At 42.2% G+C, this 19,622-nt stretch overlaps 1 protein-coding gene across 2 annotated transcripts in view; it reads right to left on the bottom strand.

The window, feature by feature from the left end:
- Window positions 1-16,134, bottom strand: part of nkd2b (NKD inhibitor of WNT signaling pathway 2b) — a 32,735-nt gene extending 16,601 nt beyond the window's left edge. The window contains exons 1-3 of one of the 2 annotated variants that reach the window (XM_052066106.1): window positions 15,836-16,134; window positions 15,728-15,754; window positions 15,553-15,644 (exon numbers count right to left, since the gene is read on the bottom strand). In XM_052066106.1, coding sequence (XP_051922066.1) covers window positions 15,553-15,644; window positions 15,728-15,754; window positions 15,836-15,860 — 144 coding nt within the window. In that variant the 5' untranslated portion in view covers window positions 15,861-16,134. The remainder of the gene's footprint in view (window positions 1-15,552; window positions 15,645-15,727; window positions 15,755-15,835) is intronic. The other variant, XM_052066107.1, reaches the window with a different exon arrangement.
- Window positions 16,135-19,622: the final 3,488 nt, after the last annotated feature.

Genomic DNA, 19,622 nt, shown 5'->3' with positions numbered 1-19,622 from the left:
GTGAATGTGTAAACCAGTGTGGTGGTTGCTGTTGCCATTTCCAAACGAAGCAGCAGAGGTCGCTGTGGAGTGCTGAGGTTGGATTAGATTTTTGTGGACGGCTTATTTTCGTTGAAGTAAATTTCATTGCGAGGCAAGAGCTGAGAAAAATATTTCATATAACGGAACAGGGGTATTTTTCGTCGTAGGGAGAGCAGAAATGTGGGAATGACTTTCATGCATGACATTTTTTTCACACTAGGGGGTATTTTTGCCCATGTAGGTTGGGTTAGAGAGGAGTTTCACTGTACACGATTTTCATGTGGCACACCTCTGGATCTCGTTCGATCTCTTGTGGCACAGTGCTTGGGAATCACAGACAGCTAAGATGAAAGAATGAGAAGTAATGTGCAGGTCAATTACTGATGCGCCAAAGTCATCCACCTCAACCAAATTTCTGATGAATTATTCTCAAACTAAATTATCGGTGAGGGTGCAGGGGGGGCGAACAGAGAGCACATGAGGATAAATGACTTTGAACTTGAAAGCCCACGTACAAAATGCAAGCCTACATTTTCAACGCGCCACCTCACCAATTTGGTGTGCCTCTGCTGGCTGTGTGTGCACTTTTGTGACCTGACAGGCAAGCTGTGTGTGCACCAAACACGCTTCCCCAGTGTGAAATTCAGGAACGCAATTCATCCATGGCAAAAGCGGAGATGAAAAGGCGATGGTGCAGAGGGCAGCTCGGCGCGGCTCCGCCTCCTTCTCAGCTTTTGCAGCGGAGCGCGCGGGGAGCTGCTGCTTTTCAAAGCCTCAATTATTGCAAACCAAGTCTACGCGGCTGCGCTTCGGGTCGGCGAGCCAGTTTGGCTGGCATGCTCTTATCTCATCTCACTTGCTCAACCCACAAAACCGAGCGAGTCTGGTTATGCAGAAAGTCTGGAGGCAGTCCACTTGAAAGCACAAAGTGAGACGCTCTTGAGTATTGATAAAAGCTCTTGAAAGCCTGGAAAAGAAGCAGGAGGTGGTGATGTGCGAGAGGGGCTTAAAAGCTATGAGATAATCAGGTTGTACCATGATGGAGGAGTCCTCAAAGCCAAGAGCATGACACTGAGTGGGGGAGTCAAGATATTCTGATACACTGGCATTCTTGAAACGATAGGATCGGCTGAGCCCCCATCAACTTGCAGAAGTAGGTGCTGGTTATAGGGTATAGAGAAAGCCCTTACTCAGACTACGTTCTCAGACAGTTTTGCCCTAGACCAGGGGTCGGCAACCCAAAATGTTGAACGAGCCATATTGGACCAAAAAAAAAAAAAAACAAATTTGTCTGGGACCGCAAAAAAATAAAAGCCGTATAATGAAGGAAACACATGCGGTATGTAGCTATATTAGCTACATTAGCCTTCAATCAAAATGACTACGTTGGCTACAAATACACAATGAGCCTTCATGATTAAATGCTTTTTTTTCCCTGCAGTGCATCCTGTAGTGGAGGGGTGCCCAACCTTTTTTGACCAAAGACCTACTTTTCGATCAACCAGCCTCACAAGATTGACCAGTTACCGCACGCGCCCATACGCACACACTTACACACTCATCCCGAGGCATCGGATGCACTTTTGCAGCGTGTTAACCATCGTTGCTCATGTGTACCGTTTTAAAATGCTCCTCTCTGCCCACCAGATTCCCCATTCTCTGCCATTAACCTCGGTGAATTGTACATGAAATGCCACCTGTCTGCTACCCCACCCTGCTCATAGAAACGTATGTCGCAGGCTGTGACGCAAATCTTCGTTGACAGAAATGTTGAAATTTAAAATTTATTCTACGCATTTTAACAACATTGGAAAACGTTAAGCAAGTTTGTGTCATGTTTGGCCTCCTAGAGAAACCACATTAATATCAATTTCCCTCTCCCATCTTTTTCCATTTTCAAACATTTTTGAAAAAGCTCCAGGGGGCCACTAGGGCGGCGCTAAAGAGCCGCAGGTTGCCGACCCCCGCCCTAGACCTTCACCTCACACAGTTCCGCAAGATACTTGCACAATTATTATTCCTCGTTAGTGTGATTTGAAAAGAAGTCCTCCAACAGATTGCCTATCCTAGCTGACTTTGCATGAGAGGCAGGGTGCAACCTGAACTAGTTGCCAGCCAATCTAGGGGCATGTACAGTATAGAAATTGTGCAACTGCAACTCAAATTATGAATTGGCCACTCCTAAAATCGTGACAGGACCCTGCACATTGCGCGAGCGTTGCGTGGAGTTCCGCTGCATCGCTCAGTGTGTGGCGGTTCTACCATGCAACTTGCCCTAAACTCCACACGGGAAAACTGGAGCTGAGATCCAAACCCAGAAGTAGACGTGATCACAATTACATCACCCTGATGGTTTCCGGAAGACTACTTCTGCCCAAACAATCCAAATTATTTCTATTCACCATTTGCCCCGAAAAGAACTAATGACTAACAAGTATAATAGACCATCCAATAATTGGACAAAAGGTGACTGGAAAGCATGCCAATAATGTTTAAGTTCGACTGTACATGAAGTGGAATTTGTACTGGTACAACTTTTTTTTTTTTTTAAGAGTGCACTTTCCTTGTGGAGCACCTTCTGTGAAGAAAATAGTGTCCGTGAAAGGCTCTCAGTGAGGGGCCAGGCATCCCTCGTGGAGAACTGCTGTTTATTTAAAATGAGCCTTTAGGTAAACAAGTTACACGGCGCACAGGGCTAGGTCAGCTTTTGAAGTGGACGGGCCTCAGGAAAGAAATGGGGGCTGGGTGGGGGGCTTCAGAGGAAATGAGAACAGAGACTTCATTCAGCGCGGTTTCATCATCTCCATATACATGCACTAACAGAACACAGACGTTTTCTGGTCTTTTAATATCTCATCAGAACCTCTTGTGTTCTACTTCTGAACATGAGAGCAAAGTCCTCCTCATTCAAATCCTTTGTATAGGGTAAAAAAAAAAAAACACTTCCTCTTAATGAAGTGTACTGAGGGTTTGGATGACGGGAACAGGTTTGTGTTACAAAAGCAAGTTTGCCGCCCCTCCTTCTACCCTCCCAAACACCCCCGTTTGGAAAGATTCAATGTGATGTGCAGAAAGCGGGCCAGGCCTGCACTGTCTGCAGCAGCCCGTTTCCAAGCTTTGAAGCCGCTCGAGTGTTTCGACAGCTAACCACTTTCAGATGGGACTGTGGCATTTTATGAGCTGAGTAAAAGCGATACCTACACATGTGGAAGCTTGGGGTCCCAAAGAGGGGGGTGGGCTCCGAGCAAGAGAGCATTACTAACTCCTCCAGGATTTCAAAAGTGGGGATCTTTCCTTTCATCAGTCTTATGGCATCATGTATGAAAATAGAGGGCAGGAGGATGGACATCAGTGTTCAAGGGCTCATAGTGAGGAGAAAAAAAATGACAGTAGGGCCGTGTGCCCTCCACTTGTCTTTTTACATTTTCTGAGTTAAGTTGACAGGAAGTCGAGGGGTTTGTGGCGTGTGTGGTTTCATTCTTCCAACCTAGCAGGGTGTCTGTCAGCTTCAGGAATGTGGACCAAGGATGAAGTTTCGAAGCATTCGGTGAACTGTCTGAGGTTTTTTTTCCTCTCTTTTTTTTTCTTCTAAATCCAAGAATAACAAAGTAAAGTGGTTGTAACATTCCAAAGGGAACGAACTGGATGCGCATTGCATCACAATGTGAAGAGTTACATGACAAGCTGAAAAAAAGTAAATACTAAATGCTGCTGTAATGGCACTGCAATTTATGTCCTTGACAAGCAACAGAAAACGTCAAACGCAAGCTTTAGGACGAACAATGTAACGTGCTCTTTTAGTACCCCTGACCCCACCGCCACAAGAATCCATTGTGAAATATACAGTATGTCAGATTGCAGTTTGACCTCTGATAATCTCTCCAGTTTCCATCACACTCATTTGTAGATTTTTTTAATCCAATAAAGGGGTCCAAGACCTTCTAAAAATAAATAAGAAGCCTCCATTTACAAATATTTAAACAGACAACATGTGGGAATGTTTCAAGCGGCCTTCGTTGTCAGTGAGCTCATCGCATGCACAGACATCACTGCAGACGGCGTGTGCGCAATTAGAAATGACCATAATAACATCGACACCACCCATTCGTGAAAAAAAGAATATACCCTTGGCTAATCCAAGGATTGCGAAATGAAGTCCACTTGGAAAAGAGCAGCAAGTTTCTAAAGAAGGGGGCGGGGGACGGGGGCTTATGTGGAAACATACCTTACACACTAAAATGTAATAACCTTTGAGTCTCACTGTGTTTTACTTGGCCGGCAGACGCAACAAGATCAAACACAGACTTGGATTCAAACACTTTTGCCAAAAATGTCAGCATTAAGCAGCGGGCTCCAGCTTCAGGTATTTTCTTTCCCTTGGCAGCTAGCAAGAGCAGCGTCCGCTAACCCGTAGTCACCAAAAGCATGCTGGGAAAATGAGGGCTACCCGCTGCCATCGACGTCCAGTCCAAACAGTCACATCGTATGCATTTAAAGACACCATATAGACTGATGATGTGTTCGGGGTGAATCTTGCACACTAAGTGAGGACCATAAAAAGGCATGGTTGGATGAGTTTGGTGTGGAAGAACACGAACCCTGACCTCAAACCTGTATTGATAAATAATCAATTCATATATTATATAACAAGGGGTAAGACTAGATTTTGTTTACTTCTTCCTACTCCTTTGAATATATAATTTGTGATGATGACTATTTTCTTTTCCTTTATTATGCCTTGCTTGCCTTCATTTCTTGCCAATGTGTTGCCGTATTGTATATTTAATATGTTCAATAAACAACAAACAAACAAAACCCTATCCAACATATCTACAAGAGAGATTTCCCACCTCTCAAATCTTTTCAGATTAAAATTGTGCTTTCAACCACAAAAGCATGACCAAATCCAGAATTCCCAATAGTATGAATTGTGGTCGTCTACACCAGTGATCTGCCAACCGCTGCCCACAGCATATTCGTGTGCCGAGAGAGATCAAGTCAAATCAAGCTTTATTGTCAAATATGTTCTATGTGCAACATACTGTACAGCACAGATGAAATGACTTTCCTCTCTCAACCACAGTGCAAACATGCAGTGCATTGAAACACCCACGGCTAAAATATAAGATCATGAGGTTTGCAGCCGAAAACCATCCAATTACACAGAACTGGTCCAAAAATGATCATTTTATAAATAGCGTTTGCCAGCAACCTATCGTAGCAAGCAGAACAATTAACTCTTCCACCGGATGTCAGAAGCTACAGAACTAAGTAAATTACGACATATTAACATTCGTTCAGTATGGAGTGGTGCCTTTAGAGCCGAGTTTCATTTGTTCAGTGACCATGATCATGACTCAAAACAGTCATATCTCAAACAATGTTTCCCCATTGAAATGAATGGAAAGGCCATTAATCTGTTCCACAGACACAGATTAATGGATTAACACCCCCCCCCCTCCAAAAAATACCCCCAAAAACCCTATAAATTTAAGGGGGAAATGTTTCTTTTTCAATGAGAAACATATCACTCTGTAATATTGTAAATGGATATGCCTGATAGCACAATAAATATGCCTGGTAGTAGAATATTCCACTATCCTGGTGTGGTAATGACAATTTTGATGAAGGGCTACAATACTTCATCTTTTTTAAAATGTATTTATTTATAGCTCCTTTCGGTGTCTCAACTTCATATAGTGTATAATCAAACGCTGATGTCTTATCATTCTGCGTCGTGAGGCAACACATGGATGTACCCTGATGTCCGGAAGCAGCAAACGGCATAGACACCATGAAAAGAAGCGACAAGACGCGAGTGACTTCAAAGTGCCACTGACGGCACAAAGAGAAGGCGACAACTTCATTCCATGAAGAAAACATCACTGATAATAATGAAAGTGTGCCTCTTGTCTAAAAATATTCCCTTTGCGCTGTCGGAAAACTTGACGTTGATGAGATCCTTTCATGCTTGTTGCAAGGCACATCGATTTTTTGGAATTAGTACTCAATAGATGGAAATGTTCATGCGATGTAGACATGCAAGATGAGGAATGCCTTTTAGTGCGTTTTTATTTGTTTTTTGCCTCATGATGAATCAAACTTGACTGTAGGACACTTATGTATCACACCATAAACATTTGGGTCCAAAGCAACTCAATGTGGATTATGAAAAGGGACCAAGCCGCTACTTAAGTCAATTTGCCCCAACTGTCTTGATTGTTTTATAAAACAGCCCCTTTTGATTACGCATACAAGACATTTGTGGATTTGTGGCTAAATTGTAAATTAACAGCAGGAAGGAGAGATACAAAACATGCAGGATAATGGTCCTTGAGGACCGGAGTTTGACACTTGTGCCCTGTAAGAATATCAATCTTTTTTACTTTTTTGGGGAGGGTGCAGGGGAAGGGTGGAACGGATTAGTGGCATTTCCATTCTTTCCAATGGGAAAAGATTATTTGAGATACAAGATTTTGAGTTACAAGCTTGGCCATGGAACAAATCGCATATCTCAAGGCACCACCACCAATGTATTATCACAATTGCCCTTGATGATAATGCAAAGATTGCACATTGTAGTGATGTGATCTTTGTTAAGCAAGAGGTTTCAGGATCGGTATAAAACAAATAAAATAAACTACTTGTATCGTCAAAGTCTACTTGTATTGGGACCAACCTGATTCAACATGTTGATCATTGGATGAAACAATACGATTTTATAATTTCTCAAAAAAACAAGAACAAGTCAGACGGACACGTTTAAGATTTTTCAGCCTGGGCGGAGGTCATCGCTCTGCAGAGAGCAAGTCTAAGTGTCAAAGCACGATATTTGTGTCTTCCAGAGTGGTACAATGGAGCTGTGTTGAAAGTATTCCAAAATACCCTCATGGACATGTAATGCTCAGCACCGGCTCTTTCCATGGGTGAGACGCACCCTCTGACTCAGAGGCGTCGCGGTGATGCTTATGTGAACGCCAGGGACATGAAAGAGCGGCTAAATAAGCAACTCGTGCTTGTGATGAGTGTGGAAGCCGCGCTGGTGATGATGTTTACACCGACTGCGTGGTTTGTATTCAGCAAGTGGCAATCAACATCGGACAAGATAAACAGACGCAGAAGTGTCAAGTGATGCACATATTGGTTGACTATTAAATGAAGGAAAGGGAGAGAGATGAAAAGACACGTTTGTCCCAAGAGGTTCGTGGAATTTCAGCTCGTCGCGGTGTGGTTCGCAATATAAACACTGATTTGGGGTGGATTTGGTGTGAAGGTGGGATTACAATAACTGACTTGGTGTAACCAGCAGATGAAGTCGACACTGCCAAGTCTGTTTTTAAAGGAAAAGTCATGACAGGTGATACTTTTCCACTCAAGTCCAGGACCATGTCAAGAATCAAACTGAGATCCTTTGGAGTTGAAGTTGAAGGCATTTGTGCTCACCATCAAGGATGCATTGATACTATATGGCCTGGAAATATGCTCAGATACGAACACATTAATACCACATTATTAGTTTGACATAATTTCCAGGAAGGCGAAGTCAGAGCCACATCACCCACGTGGAAGAACTTTGGGATAAACACGGCTCAAAACACTTTGTTCGCTGACTGGAAATTATGCTCCGCAAAAAAGACAATGAACTCCACTCAGGTGGCACGGGAAGACTTTGCGCAGTGAATTGCAGTGGCAGGCTAATTGCACGTCAAGAACCAAGCCCTTTCACCGGCTCCAAAAATAATGATCCATCCATACATTTTCTGATCCGCTTTATCCTCACATGGGTCGTGAGGGGTGCTGGAGCCTATCCCAGCTGTCTTCGGGCAGTAGGCAGGGGACACCCTGAACTGGTTGCCAGCCAATCGCAGGACACACATAGATAGACAACCATTCGCGCTCACACACACACCTAGGGACAATTTAGAGCGGGGCGTCAAACTCATTTTTGTTGCGGGCCACATTACCGTTTCCCTTGGAGGGCCGTTATGACTGAAACCATATAAAAAAGTCAATAATAACGTTTTGTTCAACTATAGTTTAAGTTACTGTAATGAGTGGTTTGTGCACAAGAAAATGCTTACAATATGTCTCTAATTTATTAAATATGAGAATTTTAAATTTTCGTAGCGATTTTAACAAGCATCATGGAAGTGACCATGTTTGGTTTGCTTTTACAGGCGACATAAAATGATGTGGCGGGCCAGATCTGGCCCCCGGGCCTTGAGTTTGACACCTGTGATTTACTGTTTTCCAAAAACATGCCGCGCATGTTTTTGAGACTGTAGGAGGAAACTGGAGTACCCGGAGAAAACCCACGCAGGCACGGGGAGAAAATGCACACTCCACGCAGGAAGGCCGAAGACGGAATCGAGCTGCAAAACTAATTATGATCTAAAAGAAAGAAATTGCTGAAATAATAATGGATGACCTGTAGTGGCAAAAGTGTACATCAAGGATTTAAGATGCACCTTTCTCAGAACAGGTACGAATTACTGTTAAATTGAAGTTATACATTTGCCGTCATGTTTTTTTTAACCCTGATTTTCTACAGCCGATATCACACAACATGATTCCCAAAAAGGCTTTTTTTTCCAGACACTCAGTACTCAGGTTGAAGTGGTCATTCCAACTAGGGTCAGCATTTTGAGAGATTGTCATTTTTGGGAAATCTCACATTGTTACTTCAAGCTTATCCAGCTAATTATAGGTGCAATGATTAATCAACGACTAATCTATCATATATAATATGATAATAATTTATCATATTAATCACTAATGATTTTTGAAAAGGGATTAATCATTTAGAAACCTTGTTCAACATAAAATTTCAGCCTCACAAGAGTAAATTCTCTTCCATAGTTCCATAGTCCTCCATTAAAGCAGACTGATTATGTTTGTGTTTCTGCAAAATAAGCCATTTGAAAGAAAATGATTTTTGTCCATGTCCAATCAGCAACTCAACCATAATCCACACTCGTGCATTTTCTTCACTGCCAATTTGAAATTTCCATTTTTTTCTTAAATCCAATTCATTGACAAAACGCATATGATTAAAAAATCGTTAGTTGTAGCCCTACTACTCAGCCTCGTGCTCTTAACAATCAAATCTATAATAATCAATCAATCGATCTACCCTTGTACCTGAGGTTTCACAACAGGAGAAATAGTGGTGGGTGTCATCCAATATTTTCAGTTTTACCCTCCTCGCCTCATTTGACAAAATAAGCATTCTTGTTGTACACCGATCAATGGGCTGCAAGTGTGTGGAGCTCCTCTCTCCCCAAGGTTGGTACCACAACAGGAGCATGCCAAAAAGTGGTTTATTTTAGTATCATTAAGAGTTTGTGAACCGAACCGCTGGTAAAGAAAGTGTCTTCCTCCCAAAGCCTGGGCAGATGTTGCCCGCCATCCTGCCCCCTTCCCCCCACTGATGCCTCAAAAACACCTCAAATATCTCGCCCAAAGAAAAAAAAAACACCCTTAAATCCCTACTCCTCCTCTTTTCCTCTTCCACGGCAACCTTCCACCCCCTTCCTACCACAGCCCCTCTTGCCGCTCCAGGATTTTTCAGTACAAACCAGGAACAGATGTCTGCCGGGGCTGTGCTGAAAGACCCCGCTGTTCTGGATGCCAGCCACATGCTTTTCATTCAGAGATGAAGGCTCAGAGCTCGCCTTCTTGTGAAGCCATTTTCGGGAGGGGAGTGGGGGGAGGGGGTGGCGGAAAAAAAACAGACCCTCCAAATGCCTTCAAGACTGTTTAAAAAGAGCTACATATACCAGCGCACCTTTATGTCGCCTCTGCCATTTTCACATCTCAGGTGGTGGTGGTGGTGGGGGGGGGGGTTCCGTGTTTGGTCACTCCGAATCATGAGTGAGCCAGAGTACAAAGTCATGATGCGTTGCCAAAGAAAATATCTCTTACATCCAGATGGGCAGGAGTAATGTCTGTTGAATGAGATTGTACTGATTACAACCTCAGGTTAGGTACTGTAACTTTTAAAGGCGACCGACTGATGGGAAACTTTTATAATAATCTCAATCATATTCTAATCTTGCTTTATTATAATACCTTCAAAAGCATCGCAGTGTTTTGCTTTCTCTTTGGCTTTTTGTGGCTTTCCGCAGCCAAGTTTGAACGGTAAAAAAAAAAAAAAAATCTGTAAGTATATAGAATGAGGCTTGAAAATCAAGCTATGGTCTTCGCTCTCGACACTGTGGGCTAAATGCGCTGAAGCCACACTCCGCTCAACTGTCCTCTATCAATCATATACAACTTCTTTAACTTGAAAAATTGATGCTACTTCATCCGGCAAATTTCTCAGGTCTACACATCCCTTGCTTGAGCATCCACCCAATTACATCACTGAGAAGCTGTGTTAGCCACGCCCCCGGCCCCCTGAAAAATAATAATCAGGAACACAGATATGGTGAAAAAGAGTTGTTACTTCTCTATCTCCATCTTTTCACATGTTTGCAGCAATTACCTTTAAACATTTTAACGTATTAAGAAATACATTTATTAATTTACTTCACAGGGGCTATAAAGACAGTACACCAGACGTCATATGAAAATAAGCGTACAAGTATTTTTTTCGTGACAATTAACAATGCTAAAAATGAAAGGAGATGCATCTGCGGCATGACCCTCATTTAACTTAAAACCAAGTGTTCAATTGTTTTTAGGCCTTAGTATTGACAGTGATTATCGTTGGACTTGGATGAGAGTTAGGGAAGACAAAATGAGACCCAAATCATTGCGTGTGCGTTGAGTAAAGGTTTGACGGCAAAAGTACCGAACAAATGATTTCCTATGGAAAAACATTGCGAAGCCAGACAAAACACAGCAGCATTCCAGATCAAGTTTCCTCCATAAAGAATAGTAATGGGCCTGAATAAAAGAGAGCTGAATCGTTATTGTTGCTTTTAATCTTATTTTTGCCACTGACATTTATATCACTGAGCATTTACAATCTGATCTCAGCTAAACCCTTTTTCTACTCCAAGTGTATTCAAATTAATCTTTTTAAAGTGGAACACTGAAGTTTTTTTTTCTTCTTTCCGTCATGGAATGTGACGTGTTGACACAGTGGCTCCCCACAAGCAAGTCTGTGGCGAGGCTTGAGACAAAAGGCGGTGCTGAAAGGCCAAATTAGCCTGTCATTATTTGGGCATCCCAGCGAGCCTGTTTGAACCGCTTTGCTTGTGCGCGACAAGGTTTGGACCTTGTTGATATTTCCAGTGGTGAAACACACAGCGAACCCTCACTGGGCTCTTGTGAACTCATGAACACACTTCTCCAGACTAGGTAAGGAAATTTGAAGCATTCAGTAAATCCAGACGTGCTGATTTTTAGGAACTAAAATACATGTATTGGTCTCAGTTGAAGTGATGGTGTTTTAGGCACGAGCGTGCTGCTGTCCACTCCTGCACTCAAAGTGGGATTACACCGCCGAAGGCAACCAGCCAGCCGCCGAGTGGAGTCATGCTTTGCCGAAAAATCAATATTTAAACACGTCTGATCTGCTGTTATTTCTTTCTAAAGCAAAGCCTCTGCAGATTTCCGGATCAAAATTAAAGCGTTATCAGGAAGATTTTAGAGGTTTACACAGACTTGTGTTGGGCACAGGCCATGTTTGCGCTTCTTTTCCCGGCAGTACATCATCCCCTGCCCCCCGCCAGACCTCCTCCCCACCTTCCGCAAGCAATGGGCAGGGGGATTGAGGGGTGAGGGGTGAGGGTTTGGAGGTTCCACTTGATATCAGAGCCCTTTTACAACTCTCAGCACTGCACTTTGAAGTTGCAGCCAGACAGCTCAGGAATCCTACTCCCCCGTTTGACAATGAGGAGGAAGGGGGTGGGGGGCAGTTAAACAGCGAGTTTGGTCAATCTGCTCCCTTCTATAAAGTCACAAGTAATGCTATCTGTCCCTGTAGTTTAAGACCAAACCACCTAGTGAGGGCCAGATGTTGAGACACTACATACTAAATATGAAAACCATATTTACCGCACATGTGATGCTAACTCATGATAAATTGTCAAAGGATTGACACAGGAACCGGTACGCCTTTAATCGCTTTGGTGAACAAACAAAAACTAAATCAAGAAGTCATAAGCACAACGGACACACAAGCACTCAACAGTGCACAATCTTGTTAACGGTTAGCCAGTCGCTTAACCTGAGCTCACAACAACAACTGTACGAGGTCCTTCGCTGACTGCCACGCCACTCACTAATCAGGGCCCACATTTTCAAGCCACGCACATTCAAAGACACAGATATTACAGTGAAACTCCTCTACAATGAAACCCACATGGGCGAAAATACCCCCTCTTGTGAAAACAGTTTCATGCATGAAAGCCATTCCCACTTTTCTGTTCCCCCTGTTCAGTTGTATGAAATCTTTTTCTCTGCTCTTGCCTCGCAACGAGATTCACTACAACGAAAACAAGCCTTCCGCAAAAGTCTATTCCAAACTCAGCATTCCACAACGACCTCTCCTGCTTAATCCGGAAATGGCAACAGCAACCACCACACTGGTTTACACATGCACAGTAGTACAGGAAGTATTTGTTTCAGACGCAGCACGAAGGTTGCATTGCTAATATGGCGACAAAACGGACCTTTGCATACCAAGGAATTAAGAAAAGAAAAGCTTTCACGCTTGAAGACAGGATGAAGGTAAAAATTAAAGATGGAGAAAGCAAAATAAAAGACATGCAAGAAATTTATGTAAGTGAAAGTAAATGCTGGTCATAAATTTCGCAATATCATTCCTTTTTTCGTTCTTCGCTGGCTATATGAAGTGTCAAATTTCTGTATGCTCATACTTATGCACTATTGAAATAAAAATAAAAAGTACACGATATGTTTTTTGCGTCTGTTCGTGTTTACGTCTGAGATAACATTTGCTGCAGTGAAAAGCCCCCTGTTGTGAAAAATTTCTTGCTGCAAACATGATTTTGTTTTAGAGGAGTTTCATTGTATAATTTGCATTATTTCTAATGGGAAAGTCCTATACTGAATCAATAAATACAATCATCGAAAAATCCATCCATTTTCTATAGTGCTTATACTCTTCGTGTCGCGGGTGAGCTTGAGACTTCGCAGCTGACCACCCCTTGAACTGGCCGCCAGTCAGTCACAGGGCACATATAGAGACAGACAACACTTCATAATTCCGTAAGTAAAAACTGAATCGACGCTACCTAAATCAGGCAAAGGTAGTGCTACAGTGTAGCGGCTACACCATACTTGACATCCCAAATTATGAATTACCAAAGCAATAATTATTACATATAGAAAACATTTTGCACTTAACCAGCATGTTTTTTTTACAGTAACTTCAAAAAGCAATAAACGCAAAATTTGACCAACACCTCGAATATTACTGCTGCTTATGTTTTGCCCTTGAACTGAAACTAAAGCCACAGACATCTAACCTAATTATTACATTTCAAAACATGACACAATCTAATTCTGGTACAGGTCTTAAAATTGAAAATATGTGGCCTCACACTTGCTGCGCAACAGCAGTCGTAGACTCTAACCCCTGAGGACTTCTTTTTAGCAATAAACTCCAACTGCAGCCTCATTTAAAACATTCACGTAACGTATGAGCAGGCAGACTCATTTTTCCTCCACCATACGACACATACTCATTTTCAGTCCATATTTCATAGACAACACAAGCATGTGAGAAACTTTCTGATAGACCCCTTTTTGCCAGATTCGGGCGACAGCTGGCATGCATAAAGATGGAAAAGAGGCTGAATATGCAGATGTGGTTGCAAGGAGTGGATGAAAACGCATGGAAAAAGGGTTATTCTGACTTAAGCACTGACACTATACTATGTGTGGTCACATATATATATGATTGCATTCTCAGACATGTCTTCTCAAATGTTCCTATTAAAGTGTTTGGTGAAATATGGAGAGCTATTTTGTTCTGGGCCCAATGGAAGTGATTAATGACAGCAGATAAATCAGAGTCATGAGTGTGATCGAGGTGCGGGTGGGAAGCACCTAGTAATAAAAGTCTTGCACCTTTGGTGGTTTCCCTCCGGGGCGAGTGTGAACTGCAGCGCCCCTTTAATTTGCAACCAGTGGGCGGATAATAACCTGATTTAATCTGCACTACTTGCATGATTACAAACCACCCACCTCACCTACTGTACTTGCCCTCCATGTAAAATGTCACACAAACTGTGTCCACCTCAAAAGGAATATAAGTGTTGTCCCGTGATGCTGCTGATTGGGAGCTACTCTATAAAATGGGAGGCATGGAGGAAGGGAGTCCAAAGTTACGATGCCGACAGCCACAAGAGAAAACTTTACACACCTCACTTGGAAGAAGACGCTACCTTTCCATGCACTGTGTGCAGTACATGTGGCTTTCTTATCCTATCTGGTGATGGTGAGGGTTGGGGGGGGGGGGGTGCGATAATCGCAGCACTGTTGTGTCGGGGGCCAGACGTGTCAAAAAGAAACAACAAGAGACTTTGCACGGTCTTCACGCATGCTCGTCAAAGCACTTTGCCTTCTCCTTAAAAGACAAGAAGTGCTCATCTCCTCTTACAGGGTGTTGTTAAAGCTCCGAGCAGACAACTTTGAAGTGCCTGACACACTCATCCCATCAGCAAATGCACCTCCCACACACACGTACCACACTCTCATGCATGCTGCTGGCATTCTTTAATGAAGAGCTTCCAAAACTTTCCATTTTAAACTCACAAATTGGTTTCACTCAAGTAGATAAACATATTCATATACTGTACGTATACATGCCATTACATAGAGGATACAAAGAACATAGAGGACATGGGTTTACTACAAACATGAACCAAAGCAAATGTTGTCTTTTACTAAGTATCTTTTATTCTAAGGATGGCTGACCTCATACAAAATAATTGGCCGCCCAATTTGGACACGTATGGGAAAACCTACTTTAACCTTTTGGAAACCTACTAGATGCAAGCATGAAAATATAAAAATGTGGACTATTAGCTAATGTGTGACTTGTTTAGATTCGAGAGATTGGCCCATTGTAAAATGATTTAAACTTGTTTTTTTTAAATAATATACTGTAGATAGATAGATAGATAGATAGATAGATAGATAGATAGATAGATAGATAGATAGATAGATAGATAGATAGATAGATAGATAGATAGATAGATAGATAGATAGATAGATAGATAGATAGATAGATAGATAGATAGAGCACGGTGCTTTGGGGCATTTATGGAATAAATGTCAAACCGGATTTACCGGTGTGTGCATCTTGTTAAATATTTAGAAATAGTATGAATAAAATGGCTAAGGTAAATTATGTAAAGTACACATTTGCATGGACAAACTATATATTTCAATTTGTGAATTAACTGCACACAGCATGCATTTGATTAACACGTACCCATTCAGTGGTACATAAAAATGTAAATACCTTACAGACCATAAAGACCGACTCATTGTCTTAATTTCTAGTGAACAAAAACACCATATTGGATAGAAGTTGAATGTTTGCTATACCTGCACGTTCTTCATCTTGTGATCCATCCCTCCATAGCGCTCAGATTCGTCCATGCCTCTCCGGAGGAAAGCATTCACAACAAAACTGTCCCCTGACACAATCAGAGAAAAACAATCAGCGTGAAGAAGAATATAACGTCAAAATAGTCTTCATGCAATTGTCCAGGAGACTAACCTTCTGGGTTCTCTCTGCGCTTGCACGCTTTGGATCATGCAAAACAGACATCGTTTTGAGTTCATGTTCGAAAAGCTTGAAATGATGCGCATTGAAAGTGTGTCCTACCGTGTTTGGATTGTAGTTTTCCCATTCTTGAATGCCGCGTCTGTGGATCAATAAAACGGTACCGAGTAAATCCGAAGTGTCTCAGCTCAGCGTGGTCACATTGTGCTGCAGCCGAACTCCAACTTTATCCAAAGTCCGACAATTAAATGTCTCGTTCATGGAGGAAGTACAGAGCGTCCACGAATAACACAGACAAGTCGTCCAAAGTGATGGTGGGAGACCTTTTAGCGGCACGACTCTCCTCTCATTTCACCTCAGTTCGACTGGAAGTGAGGCAGCTGGCAAGTGAAACAAGCTCACCAGACGTGCTCGGTGTCAAGTTTGACGTCACAACTACATGCTTCCGGTGAAGTCTTAAAAACAAAAGCAGTTAATGGCGGACAAAATGAATTCCCAAAATTTTGCAAAGCACAATATCTGGATTTAAAACCAAACTCGTTTAATCAAAGCATGAATTAGCTTAAATACATTTACAGATATTTAGGAGGCATAAGTAGAATTTTACACATGAATGATGGGAAAGAAAGCATGAAATACATCAATTCAGTGACACTGTGCCAATTTCACCTAATCGTTTATTTACAATATATAACGTTATTTTTGTTCATCTATCTGCGCCATTATTGAATAGTAACAACACAAAGAATTAAATAAAAGCTTGGACACACACTGCCCGAAAAAGGAAGAAGCTCGCATACCTGGAGAAAACAAGCTCGAGGAAGACATGCAAGTTCAAATTCAAGTTCAAGTCAACTTTATTGTCAAATGTGCTACATGTGCAACATACATCAGAGTAAATTTCTTTCCTCAGGTCAGAGAGGAGCCCGCGCCGCCATGCACAATCCATCCCAGCTTTCTCCAGGAGAAACTTAACAGCATGGCTGTGGACCCCAATCTTGTGCACTGAATGTCTGACTATTTGACCGACAGGCCGCAGTGTGATCTCCTGTATCGGTGCACCACAAGGTACAGTGCTTTTGCCCATCCTTTTCACGCTGGACAAGTCAGATTTCCAAGTGCAACTCAGATACGTACATGTCACATGCAGAAGTTCTCTGATGACACAGCAAGAGACCTAACTCCCACTTAACACCGCTAAAACAAAGGAGCCTGTGCTTGATTTCCGTTGGACGCCCCCCATTCTGCAATTCATTACCATCAAGGTATCAGATATGCGGGTGGTGGTATCCACATACAAGTATCTGGGGCTGCAGTTGAAGAGAACATGTAAACTCCACTCAGGAAAGCCAGAGGCGGAATCAAACCCTTCACCTCTTCACTGTGAGGCGAACATGCTCACCCCTCATCTACCGTGCTGCCCCTCCAAGAACATCTGAACTTTATTTGGGGCAAATTAAACCAACCAGTGTTGTCTCCCATTTCACACGAGAATGTGAATGGTTAATTCTGAACACAGTTACATCCCCTTATAGAAGATGTGTATACATTGCCCTCTTCAGAATGTACATTTGCAGTTATATAGGTTATAGGTCACATCATTGGCGGAAATACTGTAGCTTTGAAATGACCCCCCCCCCCCCCCCGCCCCGGTCTCATTGTTTTAATTTCTCGAAAGATGACATTTAAACAGGGGTGTATCAACTTTTTATAGTCTATCCACTGGATCTTCCCATTCATGTATTTGGTCATGTTATTTCTCACTGTTACGGACAACACTAAATGGTCTTTGAAACTGTAGAATTCTTTTTTCCCCCCTCTGCGATTGATTTTGGTGTATTAGAACAATTTGAGAGGTTAAGGAGCGTGCAGCACATGTGCTAAAGATAAACTGCTGTTTGTAGAGGAGAACCTGGAAGAACTCGCTGTACTTTGAGCGCTCCTCACTTCAAAAGCTGCTCCCCACTTTTATGGTTTGTTTCTGTTGGCAGGTGTTAAAATAGAGTCTGGCTGCAGAACATACGCGCCCTAATGTTATGACTATGTAAGGGCCATCGTTTTTTTCCCCCTCCGAATTCCTAACTCATTAATGTGTATTTTGTACACACTACACTCCTGCAAAGTATATTCCAAATGAGTTGGTTGCAGGTGGTCCTGAGTGAACAACATTTCTGGATTACAAACATCAATAAACGAGTTTGCTCAGCCACGTGAGAATACATCATCGGCACGTGGCACATTCAGTTCCCGCTCGAATTGTTTTTTTTTTTTCCATTTGAGGTTTTTCTATTTATGGCATAAAAGTGTTTATCATACAAATATGTCCTGTTATTCTGATTTAGCAATTCATTTGTTTCGGTTCGTGGATGCCTGGGACCGTTGTACACGCAAATGTTTATTTTGTGAGTACAGTAATTTAAACCTAAATATTCAATTTACTGTTAAAGAAACTAAATTAAATTCAATTCATTGTTACCCATCTTAACTAGTTGATAGTCAGTACTTTCACTACCAGCAAGGCTGCTGGAAAAAAAAGAGCGAGAGGTGAGATTAGAAATTTGAAGGAAATTTGAAGGAAATTTGCTAATTTTGTAATTTCGTCACAATATTGAGCGACTGCTCAATACTACTCCCCCCCCCCCCATAACAGCAGCTAGCGTGTTCGACCTCCACTAAGAAACAAACAATATAAGTGGAATGTTTTTCATATTTTTTGCTGTATGACAAGAAAGTTTGAAGGCTTCTGGTTGAAGGCAAACCCCAAAGCCAATCGTGCTTCACATTGCAGGTCAATTCATGACTTGCAGGAAACCGTGTCGAATAACTAGAAATGCTGCAAGCACTTTTTTTGTTGTTGTTTTGTTTTTATGATACGACAAACTGTCATTCACTGCCAAGTATTTTACAGAGCAGGACTCCATTTTAAAAACCTCGGCTTTAAGTGCTTTGGCCTAATGTCTCACGAGTCATGACATTATGAGCCATGGACTGATGCGTATCCTCCTTTATTATCGTAACAGTGCAGCTCAATGTGCAGCTCTATTCCATTTGCCGTGCGTGAGACTCTTACTAGACGATGTCAATGAAAACTCTCATACAGAGGACCTTCACATGTGCCGCTGCTGCTCGAATGAGTGTAGGCATTTGCATAACTCATTGATGTCAGCCTTCACTCATGCTCGCTCGCCTAATTATTGCCTCTGCTTCACGTAGCCCGGCTCACAGGATGCAGGCTGCATCCTCCTCGCGTGCCGCTTTTCCCTCCGCTACATCAGACACTTTCCTTGAAGGGATCACAAACACGCGGGAAAATGTCAGAATGCAAGGAGAGAGCAGCCTGGGAAAGGAAGCAGGAAATTCGGATAAAATGTCAGAGCACATCAAGGACGTAGAGGACACCATCAGAGCAATATGATACACTTCAATGTCCGATGATTATGCAACATCAACTAAAGCACAATAAGTACAAGTATAATAAGTACACACATAGTGATAGGGCCAAATTTGAGCTCTCCCCTCCGATCAAAGTCAACTAAGGCCTGATTCGCTGATGTTTCTAAAAGATTATCTGGACCAATTATCAATAAAAAATATTTCTCCGACAATTTAAATGTTAAACCTGTTCACTGTTTGCAATCACAAATCGTGAGTGTCAACAGCAAGTTCAGCCAAGCTATGGCCTCCATATCTATGGCATGAAACAGAACGATAGGCAATGTTTGTTCGGAGTGTTTGTTTAACTCATCTGTAACCACATTTACGTTTTTTGTATGGAGAAGAAATCCTCACGCTAACTTACGTAACCAAGTCAGGCCAGCAATCGGCAATCCCTGTTTAATAAAAAGATTCACAACAAAGTACAAGTTTGATCTTTTAGACTGCAACATTA

The sequence above is a fragment of the Hippocampus zosterae genome, chromosome 5 (genome assembly GCF_025434085.1).
Source record: "Hippocampus zosterae strain Florida chromosome 5, ASM2543408v3, whole genome shotgun sequence".
In the NCBI taxonomy this organism is placed as follows: Eukaryota; Metazoa; Chordata; class Actinopteri; order Syngnathiformes; family Syngnathidae; genus Hippocampus; species Hippocampus zosterae.
Note: the sequence above shows the minus strand (reverse complement) of the source record. Positions and strands in the feature narration are given on the sequence as shown.